Source organism: Actinia tenebrosa, unplaced genomic scaffold (assembly GCF_029948245.1).
Source record: "Actinia tenebrosa isolate PJP-AT-01 unplaced genomic scaffold, QUT_ActTen_1.0 PGA_scaffold0__85_contigs__length_37466705, whole genome shotgun sequence".
Taxonomy (NCBI): domain Eukaryota; kingdom Metazoa; phylum Cnidaria; class Anthozoa; order Actiniaria; family Actiniidae; genus Actinia; species Actinia tenebrosa.
The window spans coordinates 943,170-961,587 of NW_028292569.1; the positions used below are offsets into that span (position 1 = coordinate 943,170).

Consider the following 18,418-nt stretch of genomic DNA (forward strand, 5'->3'; position numbering starts at 1 on the left):
TCGTGTTGCTATTGACCTTTTCCTTGTATAATCTTTTTCCCGATATCTTAACAATGCTCCATAATGGCAGAGATATATATCACCTGTACTGAGTAGTAGTACTTTAGCTAATCGATGTTGACAGACCGACCTGCGATACTCAGACATCTTAGATACGAATGGCTAAAACATGAGTCGTTATTTTCATTCGGAAAGACATTAAATCATGGAAATTCTCGAAAGGATGAAAAACAACACTTGTTCCGAAGTCCGTCGTTGAATGATAATTTTTATTCGAAGTCTTGGCCATCTGTTTTTGTTTTGTTGTTTAGATCCTTAAAGTTTATTAAATTATCTGTTTTAGAGCATGGACTTGTTAAATCAATATATTCAGCATGTCTGGCGCCATTACCCATCATTCATTGCAGGCATATCGTGTTTTGACAACATCCCCCCCCCTCCCCCCCAGTATTGCTCAATGTGAAAAACAAACGCTTGTAACACTTGTGCTTCACTTGGAATCAATGCACACCCTTTTAACCCTTTTACCTGACTTTGCCGAGAGAACCTACTAACTATGCCAATTAGAAAAGCGAATAAAGAATTTTAATGCTGATAAACAGACCTCTCTCGAATTTCATTTCAGCAGCGATCTATAATCGTTAAGGGTCCTTTGCAATACTCTTTCTAAGAAAAGAAGCTACTAGATCTTAACTAATTAGACAAATTTGGTGATTAAGTTAATCCATTAAGAAGCTTATCATTTTCTGGCGGGAAACAATATATGTACATATGTATTTATATTTATACATACATATATGTCTATTTATTTTAATACATTTATATGTTTGTGTGTGTGCCAAGATTTAGGTGCATTATGCATTACAGCGTCAATTCAGTACTTCATTAACAAATTAGAAGTTAGTTCTTGTGTAGGAAATCAACATAAATAATGTTTCGCTCACATAAAACATCTTATCGGCTTTTCAGGGAAGGCAATATAGTAAAGTGTTAGAAAGAGCATAATTAAGAAGCAAACTTCAAACAGTACAGAAGCTACAGGGCACGCTTCCTGCTGTACAACTGACTTTTCTATAAAGCGACTACATCTTAAACTGTTTTGGATTGTTTTGTTTATAGTAATTGATCTTTGTTCATAGCCGTTTGGACATACTATAATTTCAACCTGTCTTCCTGATTTGGTTATTATTTTTTAGGAGAGATTCGGATCTAAGCCTGTAGATATCAGTTATTCGATTATTATTGTGTAAATTAAAGGAAAGAGATGAACAAATCGGATTCTGCTTTTGAATATAGCCAGAAGCTATTTTATGCTAAATTTAACATATTATGGAAATCCCTTGTTTTGGTTATCTCTAACTGAAGATAAGTTACCACAAAGTCAAGCTACGGGGTTTTAAATACATTAAAACTCATTTATCATTGGCTCGGTCGGCAGTTGAATTACAGGTTTTCAAAGTCAGCAAAAAGGCCTAAAGGTTTTCGCCGAGAACAAACGAAAAATTAATGGCTGAACTAGAGTATTGATGATCGTCAGGTACCATTTTTATTTAGAATGAGCTGAATGGCAGGTGCCAATCTAGAGCCTTGAGGAACGCCGTATAATTGGGTACAATCGCATAATTACTAGGCGCACCAAGCCAAGATCTTTCTATGTGAGGAGGGTTGTAATTGAAGTCTAGTTTTACGTAATAAGAGTTTTTTTCCAGCCGAAAGCAGATGTTTAACAGGGATTTGTAGCGCTAGATACCTTGAGTATGACGTTTCATGCTACCTAGTTACATCAATCAAGTACCGTGATGCCAAATGCATTCGACTGACTCTTTAACTGCTTTGTAGTTCATTTCTAAACAAGGCAGAAACCGTGATCCACGCGGAAACGACCAGTAATACCGGTGATGCAATTCCCGTAGAGACAGCACCGTCTACCCTTCCAATTGCCGAATCAAGGTAAATGTGAAGACAAAATTCGTTCGTTTTCCATTAACGAAAAGGCCGCCTTTCAAACTTAACTAACGATATCGCCAGATTTATATTTGTATATTGAAGTCTGAGAAGCAACTCAAAAAATAGGGCTTTTTCAAAGCATATGATAGTTTATTTAAGGGCTTATTCGAAATTGGTCATTTTATGAATAACAATCGAAACGACGTATTCTTTATAAGTCGACTTGAGAAAAGCGAGTTGATCAGTGATTTGACACAAACATTTCTAATCTACTTAAAATTCACTAGCTTGGTTTGTTATAACTTATGCATATGCAGGAAGACATATCTTGGCGGATTTAGTGCGTGTGTTAAACGGCCATTTCTCAGAAGGGATCGTCCTGGGTTACCTCCGTGACTTTTTTGTCTGTAAGTTAAAATAATGATATATTTTAATGTGATGTATATGTATTTAAATATCATTCTCATTGTTGGATCAGTTTGTTGATGATGAACGCTTAACTTAGCTGTTCGTAACCCGTAATGTTATTCAAGATTTGACTTTGGTTCCTCTGTATGCTTGCTTGCCTATCTCTTAGCCATCTGAATCACCAAGTCGTTCTTATCGCTAGTCAACTACATAAGTTTTTTTTGCCAAAAGAACGATTTCTTCTTAAAGATCTAATCATAAAAGCTATTTTCAACCTTTTAATGGTTTGATTTTTTTTTTTTTTTTTTTTTTTTTTTTTTTTTTTTGAAATAAAAATATATATATATATGAGCTGTCAGCCTAGAGGCCGTGTTTAAATACAGAAAACAGCCGAGAAAAAATGTGATGAATATGAGGAATAGCAATAGAAGAAATCAAAACAGCTGGACAGTTATTATTAAGCCGCTTCCATATTATGAGGTTTGACGAAAATTAAAAGTAACATATAAAACCCAATGTAGTTAAGAGAAACTACCGTCACCGCTTTGAACTTGAAAACCTTATACAATCGTGCCCTGATCTGCTTGATTAATCTAGTTCTATTACTGTAGATTCTTTAAATATGTTTTCTCGTTTATTCCTTGATGGAGTTGTTATTTTGCCGAATTGACCCCTTAGTGAGTTTAGCTCATTCACTAGATTTCTCGTAATATCAGTTGTTATCAATAACTACGAGAAAGGAAATAAGTTATTTGCCTTCGTTTCTTTGTATACTCTTTGGCAGCGGACTAAACATCAACACAGATGAAAGTGACCATGAAAAATTAAAAAGAATAGAATGGAACAACAGACACAGGAAAATGAAAACATGAAACTTTATGCGGAAGAAATGGAAATGTATAAAAGGCAATAACATCAACATTAGAGTAATGAAAAAATAGAAATTATATGGAAGAATTGAATAAATGGAACAACAGACACAGGAAAATGAAAACGTGAAACGCTATGCGGAAGAAATGGAAATGTATAAAAGACAACGGTAATAGAATAAATAGAAGTGAATAATGAGACTAGAAACTAAATGAAAGACTAGACTAAGATGAGAGAAATTACCGACTTTATTTTGCCATGCATTAATCAGTAGGTTATATTTTTGTTGTTTTTAGAATACGCTGGCATTCTTATTTCTTAAAGGAAAAAAAGTAGAAGTTTTAGCTTACACTTCGATTTTTTCTGCTCAAGAAAACGTCACTAATACTCCTGGCAGCAGGAGAACTGTCTTGCATGTTCTGATCCAAAATATAAAGAAAGACGACAGTACAATGTGATTAGTAATAAAAAAACACTTCAGAAGGCTTTTAAATAGAAATCTAAGTTGTTATATTACTGGTGACAGAGGCGTATGTCAAGGAACATAGTAAATACAGTGATTAATTATCATAGTAAATCACGATTTTTCACTATGAACACCACTGTGATACGCACCATGTGCTTGCGCCGCTCAAAACATCGTCAATGAAGCTTAATCAACTACTGCCGTTTAAATTGAAATGATTTCGACTTGCGCTTATCAGGCGCACTCTTTATTTCGTTCTTCCAATTCAAGTCAGCTTAAATATAAGTGTGTGAAGATAAGACGATAGTGTGTGCGTTCACTGACCGAAAGCTGAAAGAGGGTTTAGTTTAGTTTGATGTTGACGGGCTTTACGGGGCTGCTTGGACTTTATACTTGTCAAATAATGTTTGATATGTGTAGTAGTATTAGTAGATCTGAATTGACCCTTCAAACGGTGCACTGTTGGAGAGCGGGAGTAAAGCACGCTTGTTGGCTTGACAAGTATTTCACCTTGACAATCTACAATCTTTTTCTCATTCGATTAAAACCAAAACGCAGTTTGTTGTTCTCAGTCGCTAATCACACCTGCTATCAGGCTGCACGTAGGCTACGACAACCAACCTTGATCAACGTTTTCGTTATTCCAAACCGGAGTAAAGTTACTTGCTTTAACGGTGACCAATCAACCAATCAACTGATTCCCACCACACTCTATATTTGGCCTTGCATTACTTGGGGACTTTCGGTTCTGTAGTATTTATTTCAATAAAGTTTAAGTAGAATTATTAGAGGACTCACAGAAGTAAAATTGTTAGCAGTCTAGACAAGTGAAGAATTCAGCTGTGTTTGGACTCATAGTGGCTCTACAGTGCATGGCGTGCCTTCGCGCCAAAACTCGAGCACTCGTAACCCGTCATTCCAACTGTGGGACTCTTACAAGCCGCTGTACTAGAGTCTACTAATCAAGGTTTCTATGGATTTGGAGGGAAATTTCGCGCCAAAACTTGCGAACTCGTAACCCGTCATTCCAACTGTGGGACTCTTACAAGCCGCTGTACTAGAGTCTACTAATCAAGGTTTCTATGGATTTGGAGGGAACTTTCGCGCCAAAACCCGCGCACTCGTAACTCGTCACTCCTAACTCTGAGACTAATCAATGTCTGTGTGGAATTGGCGGGAACTTTCGCGTCATAAAAAGAATATTATTTTTAAATGATATAAGAAAGATAATTGCAAGCAATAGTGAGGCGTCATTGAGGCGAACCTCGATTATATTTCATATAAAGCTTCAGGTTTCATAACTGTGCGTCATATTTAGAGCAATTTTAATGCTTTGGGCAATTTAGGCGGATCAGATGTCCCGTGTAAAATGTAATCTATGCTTTTTAAATGGTGAATTCTTCAGGGATATTTTTGTGCAAATTTTCACGATTCCGTTACCGAAATATATGCATGAGAGCTGTGCGTCACGGAAATAGTAAGATAAACAACATTTTGTAACAATGCCTTCGAGGGGCTTTTAACATGACAAGCCATGTAACCATGGCAACGTTTGAATTCATAATATTTTGTTTTTATGCACAATAGTTTCTATTTCACATAGTTCCGGTTATTATCCTGATATTTTTGCTCGGTAGTAACAGTTTTTCCTTAAAAATTTCCTACTAAATATTTATGTATTTAGTTTCATTAATTTTACAGTGAGAAACTCGAACCGCCGACAACTTCCGAGTTCTTTGTCGATTTAAAAAAAACTGTATACTGTAAATAATACCTTCAGCCCATCGATTGGAAATAAGATCATATAGGATTCATTTCGATTACTCGGTAAATTTTTACTGAATGCTTTATTCCAGAGAGTCTTCACAGTGGCGGATCCAGGACTTTTGTTCATTTTTGCAAATCTCGGCACAACAATAACGTTGTCTTGCATCATCATTTTTTCCATGAGGCACATCACTGGCTTAGGGGCGCTCCTGATAAGGATATCCTATCCACCAGTCCCATTTCATATTAACTCTCATGAGTTAGTACCATACTTTTATTTATTTATTTTAAAAAATATAAAAAATCCAAGGTACCAGCCGGTGAGGTGGGGGGGGTTCATCTGCACCCAATGAACCCCCCTAAATCCGCCACAGCTTCAAACATTAAAAAGTCACTGACCTGAAAAAAACCTCACTAAGTGCTCATGGTTGGAGGGTATTTACTGTGAGTAGTTTTATACATGACTAGTAAAACGATGTTGTTGGTCCGTGTTTTGGAAATTTACAAAATTCATCTAGAATTGTTTCTAAAAATGCTTCAATTTTGCTATTTAGTTTAGCGTACTCCTTTCTTTTTGGGTTTTGATGACATTTTCGTTTTCCCTTTTCGATAAGGGTGTTTTGTCTTTTCTTGATTTTCATTTTTCTTAATTAAGTCCCCAGGTGATGTGGGATCGAGTTGAGAAACGTGACTATTAAATAGCCTAAGGCAAAAATTATCGTTATCCAGCTTACATTTTTGTCAAGATCAATTTTTGAAAGGAAATAGATAAAAAACTTCTAATGAAACTTTTGAAAAATAACTGAAAATCGTCTCAATAACTTCAACTGGATGGATGGATGAACAAAAGAGAACAAATTCTTAAAGGATTAGAGAATGAAAAATGAATGGGACAAAAAACGTAAGACGCCTTTTTGATCTAATATTCAAGCTTGTTATTTGAATAAGAGAATTCAGAGCATCAATGTCAGTAATATGATCTAAGAAATGAATAACGAAATCGTCTATATAAATAAAATAAATGGCAGATCTTGAAATTCTTGACCGTCACCAAAAAATAGGAAGTGGTACTTTGTTGCATGAGACATGGCTTTAAACTTTGATTAATGATGATTTTAATTTGTAATTTATTGCGATTTGTAAATGCAGAAAACTGCGAAAACACAACTGAAATACCAGATAAAATTCATTAGAGTGATGCTAAGTAATGACTAGTTTGATCACAGATTTAGCTAGCTTATAAAGGACTAATTGCTTATGATTACGTCCCTATGACGTCCATATGATGTAGAAATGTAAATACACTAGATAAACGATTAATGGTTTATTACAATAATTAACTACAGCAAAAGAGAGCGCTATTTCTTTTTCTTAAGAAGAAGGCAACTTTGAGTGGGACACAATAAATAGGGGGTGAACGTAACAAGAATGATATTAACGATTTATTATAATAATTAACTACAGCAAAAGACAGCGCTATTTTTTTCTTAAAAAAGAAGGCAACTTTGAGTCGGACACAATAAAAAGGGGGTGAAAGTAAAAAGAATAATATTAAGTATATTGTGAGAAATCGCACGTTTCTCACTGATGCAATTAGTAAATCCTTGATCTAGCCAAACTGATAAATAAATAAATAAAAATAAACTGAAACAACCTCTGGACTGATCTAAGTCCGGCAGGGCACGGCTTACTTACATGTAGATCAAACACTGAAACAACCTATCTGGGATGACCTAAGTCAGGAAACTGGTAAATCACTACTAATCAGTTGAACTCTGAAACAACCTGTTTTTTTGTTTGTTTGTTTGTTTTTTTTTAAGGGGCAGGGAGGGGAGGGGGGGTTGGCTGCGGGTAGGGGGATGCTGGTAGCAGAAAGGCAGTTCATAAGGGCTTTTACCACCAATAAATCCTTCATCCACCTTAACAACACCATATAAGGCATGAAAAATAACACCGATAAAACATTTTAAAAATACATTTGCCTTAGGCTGCGCTTCAGACCAAAGATAACGAATATTAAACGAATATCAAACACATCTTTCCGTAGTGTGAAAGAATGTCCCGGTAATTCCAGTCAATTATTATTAATATGTTTATAACGGACTCCGATAAATGACATATAGAGGAACTGATGAAAATCAGATTATTATCGAGTAATTTCCGAATCATTTCATGACATAACAGGGCACTATATGGACACAGTATTCAAGGGAGTGGTTCATTTTCTTTGATTATGATTGTTGTTTAAAATTAGACATTATTAGTTCAAGCGTTAAGTCACATCGCACTCTAATCCGGCTAGGAGTGTAAACTTTGACAAATGTAACTGATTGAGTATGATGAATGATATATAAGACGTACACTAATGTTTCCATATGTTTGACCTCAAAAATGTGCAATACAAAAGAAAAACAATTCGATCGATTTCATTTATGTTACTTGCATTACCTTAATTGATTCGCGGTTTTCCCCGCTGTTGTCTTCATACTTCATTACAGGTATATATAAATATATATATATATATCCATCAGCATGCTGTAGATAAATGAATAGTGTAAGATAACTAACGAACAAGACCGATCCCTGGAGCACCGACATAATGATTAGACATAACCGCTGTGCTTGGAGGACCTTTTCAGTAATCCCGGCTTCAAAAATACATATCTACTAAGAAAGATCGAGCAGGATCAACAATGAAAGCGTCGAGGGCATTTAATACTAAGTGAGGCCCAGGGTTATAGTACCATTAACGAATCGCTTTCTGCTTCCCGCCATATTTATAAGTCAGTATTTTTAGAGCTCGTAGCGAAATAAATTGAAGTCAACTTAGTAATTTGCTTGAGACTAAATTCATGGGACAAACTGCACTAGCATTATGAAATGATTACCCAAAGACGTTTGCCGTGCAATATGGCGGATAATTATCACGTGACCTGTTATTGGGTAGTCATGGCATATATCGGAGTGTTCATCATTGCCATTGGAGGACTCGGATTTCCTCCATCATTGCATGAGGGTGCCAATGGGGTTACCCAATTGTCAGGTAACTACTATTTTTTCGGCCGCCTGTCAGCTGTAATACAAACTTAACGAGCGCTAGCCATAATATGAACCAAAATAATGAAATATCAGTTAACTGTCGACTACTAATTGTAGGTTATTTGTCAGTTGACTACTATTTTCTTGGCCAATTGTCAGTTAACTTTAACCCCATTTACACCCTCTTGCATTACTTCTCGCAGTCATAGAACATCTATACTCCTCATAAACTTTGTTCAGTCCACTGAAATACAACAACGTCAATTAAATTGATCACAGTCACTTAGACAAATTGGAATTCATCACCGGAATATGAAGTTTTTTTATATTTGATTGGAATCTTTTTGGCTATATGAAAATTTGAATAAGCAATAAAAAAGAAATGTCATTGTTATTTGCTTGAAGTATATCGAAGTCCATGACCTTGGCAATTATTTACTGGCATTGACACTAAATCTTGAAGCAAAACTTCTAGTTCGAAACCTGTTTCCTTTAACATTCATTAAATTTGAGTGATAGGTTTATACAGTTCAATTTCGTTTCATCTTTTTTTATTCAGTTTTCAATGATTAAAAAGTATTATTCATTATTGGTTATCAAGGGTGGTTTAGCGAAGCGTACTCGCCTCTCATCTCTGAGTCTAGAATTCCTGGACTCAGCATCGCATGTGAGTAGAGTTTGTTAGATTCCTACGTTGATTAAAGGGCGTTTTCTCCGGGTTCTCTGGTTTCTTCCCTCCGCAAAGCTAACCAGCTAAATTCCAATTCGATCTGTAAGTTAGCAGTGTCCTGACTTTGATCAACAAAGAGGTTGTTTCAGGGCTTGATCTGTGAATTAGCCGCCCTGAATTAGATCAGCCCAGAAGTTGTTTCAGACTTTGGTCTGTGAATTAGCCATGTCCCGACTTAGATCAGCCAAGAGGTTGGTTTAGGATATGAACACAATTTTAAGGTTATTTCATTTGTATTCTACAGCTTTACAGAATTAAGGTATTAGCAGTAAACCAGCCATTCGAGCCAAAGATACCAAAACAATTTCGTACTGCAGAAGCAAAAAAATATCCCTGATGCGCCAGCGACCTTTATTATTTGGCTTTAAGGCTTTAAGAAGAGGCCGATATTTATTCCCTGTGATCGGGATGTTGTTGTCGCAATAATAAACTCGTTCTAGAGCGCCTCAAAGAGAGGCTACTATGAACTGAACAAGGGCGGATGCAGGGGGCAAAGGGGGGGCTGAAGCCCCCCCCCCCCCCCCTTCAGCAGAAAAAAACGATGCTTTTTTATATTGTTTTCCGTTATGTTGACGGAAGAAACTCAATTAGCCCCCCTAAAATTTTGGCTGGATTCGCCCTTGCTGAAAGTTGAAACCTTTGTAACGAACTTGGCTACCTAATGGTATGCTGAATCATGCAAGCAGGTGGCTTTATTATGGCCGAGATTGATGTCGTAGGAATCTCAATAATAATGATAACCTTTTTCTTTCGTTTCATGGGTAAAATGTTATTCTCATTACTGGTAATTTATTGAAGAGAATTTATTTAAAATTTATGGATTCTCCGGAAATCGTTCTGAATTTAGAAAAAAAATAGATCGCTATTTTGATTTGTTAATGTTCATTTACCAGTTAATAAATGAAATATTTATAGTTTATTAGAACTTGATGTTATCGACGATCACGTGATCAATGAATCAGATTCCCTTTGCCATCTATTGAATTCTTTGACTCGCCGATTGTAATAGCGGAGCGCAGTCGTGACGTCACGAAATTGTGACCCCTGCTGAGATTCGGACAAACAAATCAGCCTTTAAGAGATGGCATGGCGGCAACTTCGAAAATTACGTCGAGTTTTATCACTGTTCTCAATGAAAATGATGGCGTTCCTGGTTCAAAATTTGAAAGCGAGCCGGATAACTATACATTAGAGCAGCTGAAACGTTGGCTGAAATGCAGAGGGTTGAAACTTAGCGGTAAACGAAGCGATTTAATCGCACGCGTGAATAATTGTTTATCGTCAGGCAATAATCATGTTCTCGATCCAAGTATTGATGATGGAAAATGGTTTGAAGCCAAAGCTTTACGAGAAAAAACAGGAGATGATGTAAAGAAACCAAATTTACGAAAGATCCCGGACATACCAAATTCCGGATGGAAGAAATTCCCGGCATACGATATACCATCGCAGTTTAACTACGGCCACGTGCACTACTATGGCTTGGAATCCCTTCCATCAAGCAACGAGGAAGAGAACGACGACAACGAGAGCCATGGACTTGGCCACATGACTGATAAACCCTTTAAAAACGGACGAAAATACGTAGAATCCGGCTTTGTGCATGATATAACAGACAACAAGAACGACGATTACTACTTTCTACGCGCTCATGTCTGGCCTTCTATGCGAAATGATTACCCTCATAATGTCACGATTGTTTTATCTAGTATTAGTGGTGCCGTTGTGCATGCGATGTGCAATCCATGTAAAGTCTCCCAGCTAGGTCGCTGTAGCCACATTATAGCAGTTCTCCTTCACCTTACTGACCACGTAAAGGCAAACGGGTTCACCGTATCAACACCATGTACCAGTAAGGAATGTTCATGGAACAAGGGTAAAAAACGCAAGAAAAATCCCCAAAGACTTTCTGAGGCTAATTATCCTTCAAAGAAAAAGAAAAGCCGAATAAAGGTAATCGAGTTCGATCCTCGACCACCACAATACAGATTCGTGACAGAAAAGCACTTAAATGCTTTATTTAGAAACATCGAAAAGGACTGTAGTCGCACGGGGAAAAGTTCTATGTGGACAACACAGTTAAAGCTGAAGTATGCCGATTACAAGCTGGAGGACATAGATTTATCTGTGTTGGAAGAGCAGCTTAAGGTCCTCGAATGCAACATCACTCCACCATCCCTCATGCAAATACAAGGCACTGAAGCTCAAAGCAAAAGTGAAATGTGGCAGTCAGAAAGGTGGCTACGACTTACAGCATCTAAATGCATTGAAGCATTTAGAGTCGGAAAGTTAGTCCTTGATGACTCAAGCACTGCTTTGATCAGATGTAAGAAGTTCATATGTTCTTACATTTGGAACTTAGTTTCTCCAAATTATCAGTCGGTTTGGATGGCACGTGGACTTGAAAGTGAACTTGAAGCTGTTTCAAAGTATCAAGAACAAACCAAGCAGCAAGTAGATCCATCTGGTCTCTGGGTTAACCCAAAATTCCCTTGGCTGGCATGTTCACCTGATGGTCTAGTAGGCCCAAATGGACTCATTGAGATCAAATCCTTGAAAATTTTTAGTGATCATACCATCAAAGCTGTTTCAGAGGATTATAGTGTGGTTCCTAAGGAGGTACTAGGCAGACAGTGTTTTAACATCAAGGATAAGCAGTGCTATTTGAAGCACACACACAACTACTTCTACCAAGTACAGATGCAACTACTTGTCACTGAGAGAGAATTTTGTGACTTTGTTTTGTATGCAAAGGATGGTCCTGTTTCAATTGAGAGGATAACAAGAGATGATCAACTGATTTCAGATATATTGGTGAACCTCACAGCCTTATGGAAAAAAGTTATTGCTCCAGAGATCTTTGAAATGAGAGTTCCCAGAGATTTGAATCCCTTCATTTTACCAGTTTTAAATCCAGTTAATATTAATCCATCCTCTGGTAGTACTAATACCCACCCGTCACAGCCTACAGTGTCACATGGTAGTACTGATACCCACCCATTCCTGTCCCAGTCATCTTGTCATATTGATAACAGTTATTCCCAAGACGAAATTGACATTGCAAGCTTCCTAGCACAGTCAAAGATCCCTGATGATTTGATAGCCATACCTTGGGGAGGTATGACTAATAGAGGTTTAAGTCTTACCAACACATGCCCTCTTGACAACTGGCTCATGATTTTACAAAGTTTGGTAAAATCAAAGAAGATAAACCTTGACATTCTTAAAAGAGGAGATGCAATTAAAAGGGCACTTCATTTGGTGGAACTCCACCAATTTGGAGATGCTAAATTGACATTACCTACACCACCTCTGGTAACACCTGGTGACCTATATGGCAATGAGGCAGATTACTATATGCCACTATTTAGTTCTGTTCTTACAAGTGAAGTCACAACATCATGTAACCTAGCTTCATGTCCTTCACCATGCAACACACACAAGACATGTAGCAATACACTTGGGTGTCCTTCAGGCCAAGACTATTTGTTTGAGAAATCACTATCTGAATGGCTAAATCCTGGTCCCACTCTATGTCAAAGAAAGTTCTACAGTCAGCCATCAATTGGAATTCCATGCACACAAAATATTTCAATTGATTGTAATGGAACACAGTATCTATCATGGCACTGCTCTGGTATGAGAACAAGTACAGCACGTCACTTTTGCAGTTTTGGAGATATTTTTATCTTTTCTTTGGACTTAGCCAGTAGAGCAGGCTATTTACGGATGGACAATTTACCTATGGTTATAAAACTGAACACAAAGGAACTATATTTACACAGTGTTACATTATGGAATGGCCATCATTATATCTGTGTTTTCAACCACTTTCATGCATGGCTTGTGTATGACGGTCTTAAAGAGTACAGAAAGCCAAACTCTGGCCTTTCTATTTATAAGGCACAGCCACTTGGATATTCAATAAGCCATGTAATTTATATTGTTTAGATAATCACCAGGTTGCATTTCAGTGCATAATATCATTTCATTTTTATCATTTTTTTATAGCATCGTTTTACCTTTTGAACTTTCTTCTATGTTATAGAGTGTGTTTCATTAACTCATGAAATAAATTGTACTGATTACAGTGTAATAGCTACATAAACACAGCAGAAAACAAAGGAATGGAGTGACGTAGTGCGATAAACATGTTAAAGTGTATTTCATGAGTTTATGAAAGCCACTAATTTGTTAACACAGATATAAAACCATGTGACATTTCTTTAGTCAAATTGCTAATTCCGTATGTCAATATTACAAAAGCCTATTGTTCACTTAATCTACACCAGTGAATTTTAAAACCCAAACAGTGCTTTAACAAAGCTATATATGATGACTTGTAACATACTGTCTTTTATGCAAGCTCAGATGTATATGGCATATTAAGTACAATGACATGTACACAAGAACATTCAGTTGACCTTGAAGGGACTATCTGCACTTGCTTATGTCTGTCACAAGTCAATATTTCATTGACTTACATAAAGTCCAATGTTCAAGTGTTCTATTCATACAAATGCCTGACATGGGCAGGTCCATAGCTAGGATGGGTGAATGTGGTTGAAAATTTGCTCAACATGAACCAAATACAATCATTATACAGTATATGCCATAGAGTTGTTTTTATTTGGGAGACTTTGTTTAACAATACCCTAACAGAGACAGTTCTGTTGTAATTATTTTGATACAAACATTTTAAATTAGATAAATATTTAACTTCTTGTAGCCAAAGAGTGGGCCTTCAATGTCCTGACAGGGGTGCAGGTGCACCCTTTCATGGGCATCCCCTAGCTATGATCACATGCATGATTTACTTACATAAGACCTCTTGGAAATTAACAAGCACGCACGCAACTACCACTATTTGTGTAGCTAATGGTGCAATCGAAAGAGGGATTTTCCTTCCCACAAGCTTAAACTGTTTGAGTCTCTGATTGAATCTTTCAATGTGTATTCTCGCCTTTGCTATAACTCGTGTGTCAAGTTCTTCTTGTGCTGATAGGCTCTTTCTCCCCTTCAAAAATGAAGGAATTTTTACTTTGGCTTGGAGTGGGTACAAGTTATCTTGAACTGTAAAGCCTCTGTCAGCTAAAATAACATCCCCTGGTTGAGTGTGCTTCATGATTCCACTTTCCTCAAAAATTTCAACGTCAGAAATGTCTCCCTCAAACAGATCTGATATAAAACATGCTCCTCCATTTGGTGTACATGCAATGAGACACTTAAAAGTGTTGGCGTGTTTGTACGAGGAAAAGGTATTTCCTTGTTGAGCAAAGTTCCTCGACGTTTCAACACGAAATTCTGTGCAGTCAATGCTGCATCGCACATTCTTAAGGGTCTTGAAAACCCTTGGTAGAAAGCGGCTCAATATCTGTCTCGATGGGAACATCACCGTCTCCATTTGTCGAAAAATCTTATACATCAGCTGAATAAACGTTGTAAATATTACTCTGATATAGCTATCTTTGATTTCCTTGTCGGGAGAACTGAGTAATACAGACAACGTCCTGATGGTGAATCCAGTTTTTAGCCTCAAGAGACAAATGTACAGCTTCTCTCGAGAAGACCACTTGGACATTCCTCGCTGGCACTTTACTTTTGATATCTTTCGATCTTTGTAACCCCAATATGAGATTGTTTCTAGAGGGCAAACATCATTAAGAAACTCATGAAGCATCTCAAATTGTGACGATGTGAGGCCAACAAAATGTTTCATTTGGTCTGGATGGTGCACAACGACTTCATAAGATATATTGCTTATAACTTTGGGGGCGCTAGATGAGCCAGACTGGAGCTCATTACGTAAAATCATGTTCTCGATTTTACTTGCCAGCTCGTGCTTCGTTACGTCCGTTTGTGTTGCCTTATTATTCTCTAAATAATTCCCTTCATCTTGTACAAGACAGTTCTCCTCCATAATTTCTTGATAGTCTTGACTTTCAATGGGAGTATCGTTGGTAGCACAGCACTTCTTTGTCTGCTGTTGTTCAGCCTGTTGTCGTTGTTTGGGGAGCTTTCTCTTTCGTGTTGCCTTCGCCACTCCGCTAGTCGAAAGATTCGCTTTCAACGGGTCTGGAAATTCTGTGGTCGGTCCCTTTTCTCCAGGCCAATGTTCTACACAAATATACGTGTCTTTTGTGATACATTTTACAGTGAAATCTTCGCGAGAGCAGGCATTAACCCATCGTTGGCATCTCTCAAGATCGTTCCATGGCTTCGGAAAAGGGAGAAATATCTTTTTGCCCAAATCTGCCATTTCTTTCAACGATCTGGGCAGTTTGTCAGGGTATCTCGAGTCATTTTTACACTGTCCCCAACAACAGTGTTTCGTAGTGACCATCTTGCAATGAAATCGCGATTTTTTTGGGTTGAAGCGTACTCATTCACAGTAATACACAGTGAACTATCGGTTTGTTTGTCCGAATCTCGCCGGGGGGTCTAATTATGCAAAGCTATTTTTAGTATGACTGCGCTCCGCTATTTCTTAATGCCCATCCTTTTCGTCTTTTCAATCATATTTTGTTATATGTCGAGGACTTTCATTTAGGGCTTCAATTCCTGTTGAATCTACTGGAAGTAAACATCGAACGCGCCTGACAAGATCCAATAATAGATATTTTACGGTTATTACACAATATTTGCATTTGTGGATGACTTTTGGAAGCAGATGGGTTTTTATTTTGATAGCAACCGCGTCTATATCCCTAAAGTACAAACATCCAATTATAGAGTACCTTGCTAGTCAGCACTCGGCCAGCTCATTCTTGGCTGTATTTTGATTTTATTCAGCGTCTTGAGTAGGCGTCTCAACTATGACACCAAACCCTAACTTCCGAAAATAGCATAAATTACGATTCACAGTAGCGTAAACTTTCATTTTGTTTGTTTGATGGTATACGAGAAAACCGATACCCTAGACGGCCTGCCGGGTGAGCTTCTTTTCATTATCACGACTACCCATAATTCAACACGCATGAGATATTAATAATAATTTGATAATCTACAAAACAGCTGTATCGTTAATGAGCTGTATTACTTTGCATTTTACGAGGCCCCAAGGGAGAACAAGGATTTACTTAATTCGTATTTCTCTCTCATTATTGCCAGGCCTTACAGTAAGTCGCTCTTATATAATTGTTCTTACCAACCCACTCATAGATCTGTGAGTTGGTATGTTCGATTAACGTTGTCTATTCTCTACACAGAAGGGGTTGAGAGCAGAAGAACTCTTGGGCAAGTAGACGTACATAATCCCACGAATCGACTTCAATGCTTTACAATTAGCTTACTTGGCGACGGTAAATCGGTTGAGTTTGCAACTATAAAGCTAAGCCGGTGACGAAGTATTCAGTTGTTATAATCCAGAGCCACTGAAGCAGATTGCTGTTTGGCTAAACGCCGAATATAAGGCTTGATTTTTAAATAGTAATTCAAGGATACTCAAGGCAAGGACAACGATTCTTTCAAACAACATTTTCAAAGAGTGGGTACTATATTTTCCAAACATAAAAACGTAATGAGTGGATTTCTCGAAATCAAAACACCAAGCTCCATTCTGTATGCTCATGCATGTACCAAGTCACTGATGTGAACAAGAACCGAATCAACGGCAAGTCGGCCGCTATCTTGATTTCAATCCTTATTCCGTAGATAACTTAAGTACATAAAGGAGACACAGGAAATTTATTCATTGGAACACTATTGCTTGGATTCATCTTGTTTGGAAGTCATCTGTGTTGCTGTAATTATAATGGAACGGATGGATCGATTGCTCCTCTATCTCCGTATCCGAAGGTCCATTCAACGATTGTTTATACTCGGGTTTTCTCTACTATATTATTGCTCGTTATCAACCGGGGAAGAGTTTAAAATTGGACTTATAATTCCATACAAAACAGTAGCCCTTCACGTGGGTAATAACTTCATGAAAGGAGAAAACTTTGCTGCTGCTATTACAATAGCTGTGGAAGATTTGAACTCGAATCCTGACATACTTCCCGGTCACAATATAACTTTCACATGGGAAGATTCCAAATGCGAGGAACTTCTTACAATCAGACAGGAGTTTAAGATGATTAACTCGCGAGTGTCAGCTATAATTGGACCTGGATGCAACTGTAAAGTGGCAGCAAGAAACGCAGCAGCATTTCATATACCTATGATATCATATGTAAGTACTATTTCTTTTGTTTTAGACGGGTTTGTTTTCGTTGTTTTGAGTTGAATGTAAAGTGGTCAGAACAGTAGCAAACGAGGAGAGCTTAACAAACACGAACCACTTTAGATCTCCAATAACCTGACCTTCAAACCAAACAATCCCGATATTTTTCTGTAAACTTATCGATTGTGGAATGCTTTTTTTGCTCAGTCTTAACGTCGGCAAGAACATTGTCAATACTAATTAGTCAGAGAAGAATACAATGATAGGTCTGCTAAAGCTCAACTCGAGCCAGCATCCAAGTAAACAAACCATAGTCATGTTCCTATGAATTTCTAATGAAGGCAGTGAATATATCTTCCGAGGCAGTCTTAAACCTAAACAAGGAAGCGGTATAACTTGTTTAATCCTAAAACTTCTAGGAAAACACTCTGGTAATGCTTCTTAAAAACAAAATCGTAACGATTAAGGTGAATACAACAAGATTTACACGGCTTTTCGTTGCAGGACAAGAAAATGGAACTACATTGGACTTTGTTAGAGATTAAGAAACTTGATTAAGACACTTTTGTTGGTGCCTCATTAATGCTCTTAAAAAAGTATCATAGCCAGTTTTATCTTTTTTCATCGATTTACGGAGTCTTAGAACGTTTGTTATGTCTTATTGAGGTATTAGGCACGATTGTATTTTCCTAGGTCTGATTTAACTGTTGTAAACTCGACTTGTTGACTGACGACATTGCGAAGCACACGCGTCCAAGCCAATCATGCCATATCACGCCATACTTCGTTTACAAATGGCCCCAAAACAAGACTTAATGCATATAAGAATCCTTCTATTATTCCATCTGTGCTTACAGCTTTATTACGTTGTCTTTTTTAACGTACAGAGTTTCACTCCAACGCCGCGGATTGCAGTTGCATTTTGAAAATTGTTGTTATTTCGAGTGAAGACAGAAATACGATACTCCGACATAACACATCGAGAAATAATCTTTCATTTGATAAAGCAAGGCAAGCCTAAGAATAG

General features: G+C 37.4%; 3 protein-coding genes and 1 long non-coding RNA gene across 7 annotated transcripts in view; 2 read left to right on the plus strand and 2 right to left on the minus strand.

Annotated features, from left to right (window-relative positions):
• LOC148913159 (uncharacterized) overlaps positions 1 to 18,418 on the minus strand; it is a 54,338-nt gene that overhangs the window by 16,737 nt on the left and 19,183 nt on the right. The window lies entirely within an intron of this gene.
• LOC116293024 (atrial natriuretic peptide receptor 2) overlaps positions 1 to 18,418 on the plus strand; it is a 42,233-nt gene that overhangs the window by 8,591 nt on the left and 15,224 nt on the right. The window contains exons 1-2 of one of the 3 annotated variants that reach the window (XM_031700408.2): positions 1,715 to 1,950; positions 16,436 to 17,400. In XM_031700408.2, the coding sequence (XP_031556268.2) occupies positions 16,981 to 17,400 (420 nt within the window). In that variant the 5' untranslated portion in view covers positions 1,715 to 1,950; positions 16,436 to 16,980. Of the gene's footprint in view, positions 1 to 1,714; positions 1,951 to 16,211; positions 16,346 to 16,435; positions 17,401 to 18,418 lie in introns of those variants that run through there. The other 2 variants (XM_031700406.2, XM_031700407.2) reach the window with 2 other exon arrangements.
• Positions 10,268 to 13,178, plus strand: LOC148913160 (uncharacterized). The gene has a single exon (XM_089034962.1). The coding sequence runs from the start codon at positions 10,314 to 10,316 to the stop codon at positions 13,176 to 13,178; it is 2,865 nt and encodes a 954-aa protein (XP_088891088.1). The 5' UTR covers positions 10,268 to 10,313.
• Positions 12,891 to 15,706, minus strand: LOC148913161 (uncharacterized). The gene has a single exon (XM_089026144.1). It carries the CDS (start codon positions 15,568 to 15,570, stop codon positions 14,041 to 14,043), a length of 1,530 nt encoding a protein of 509 aa, XP_088882270.1. The 5' UTR covers positions 15,571 to 15,706; the 3' UTR covers positions 12,891 to 14,040.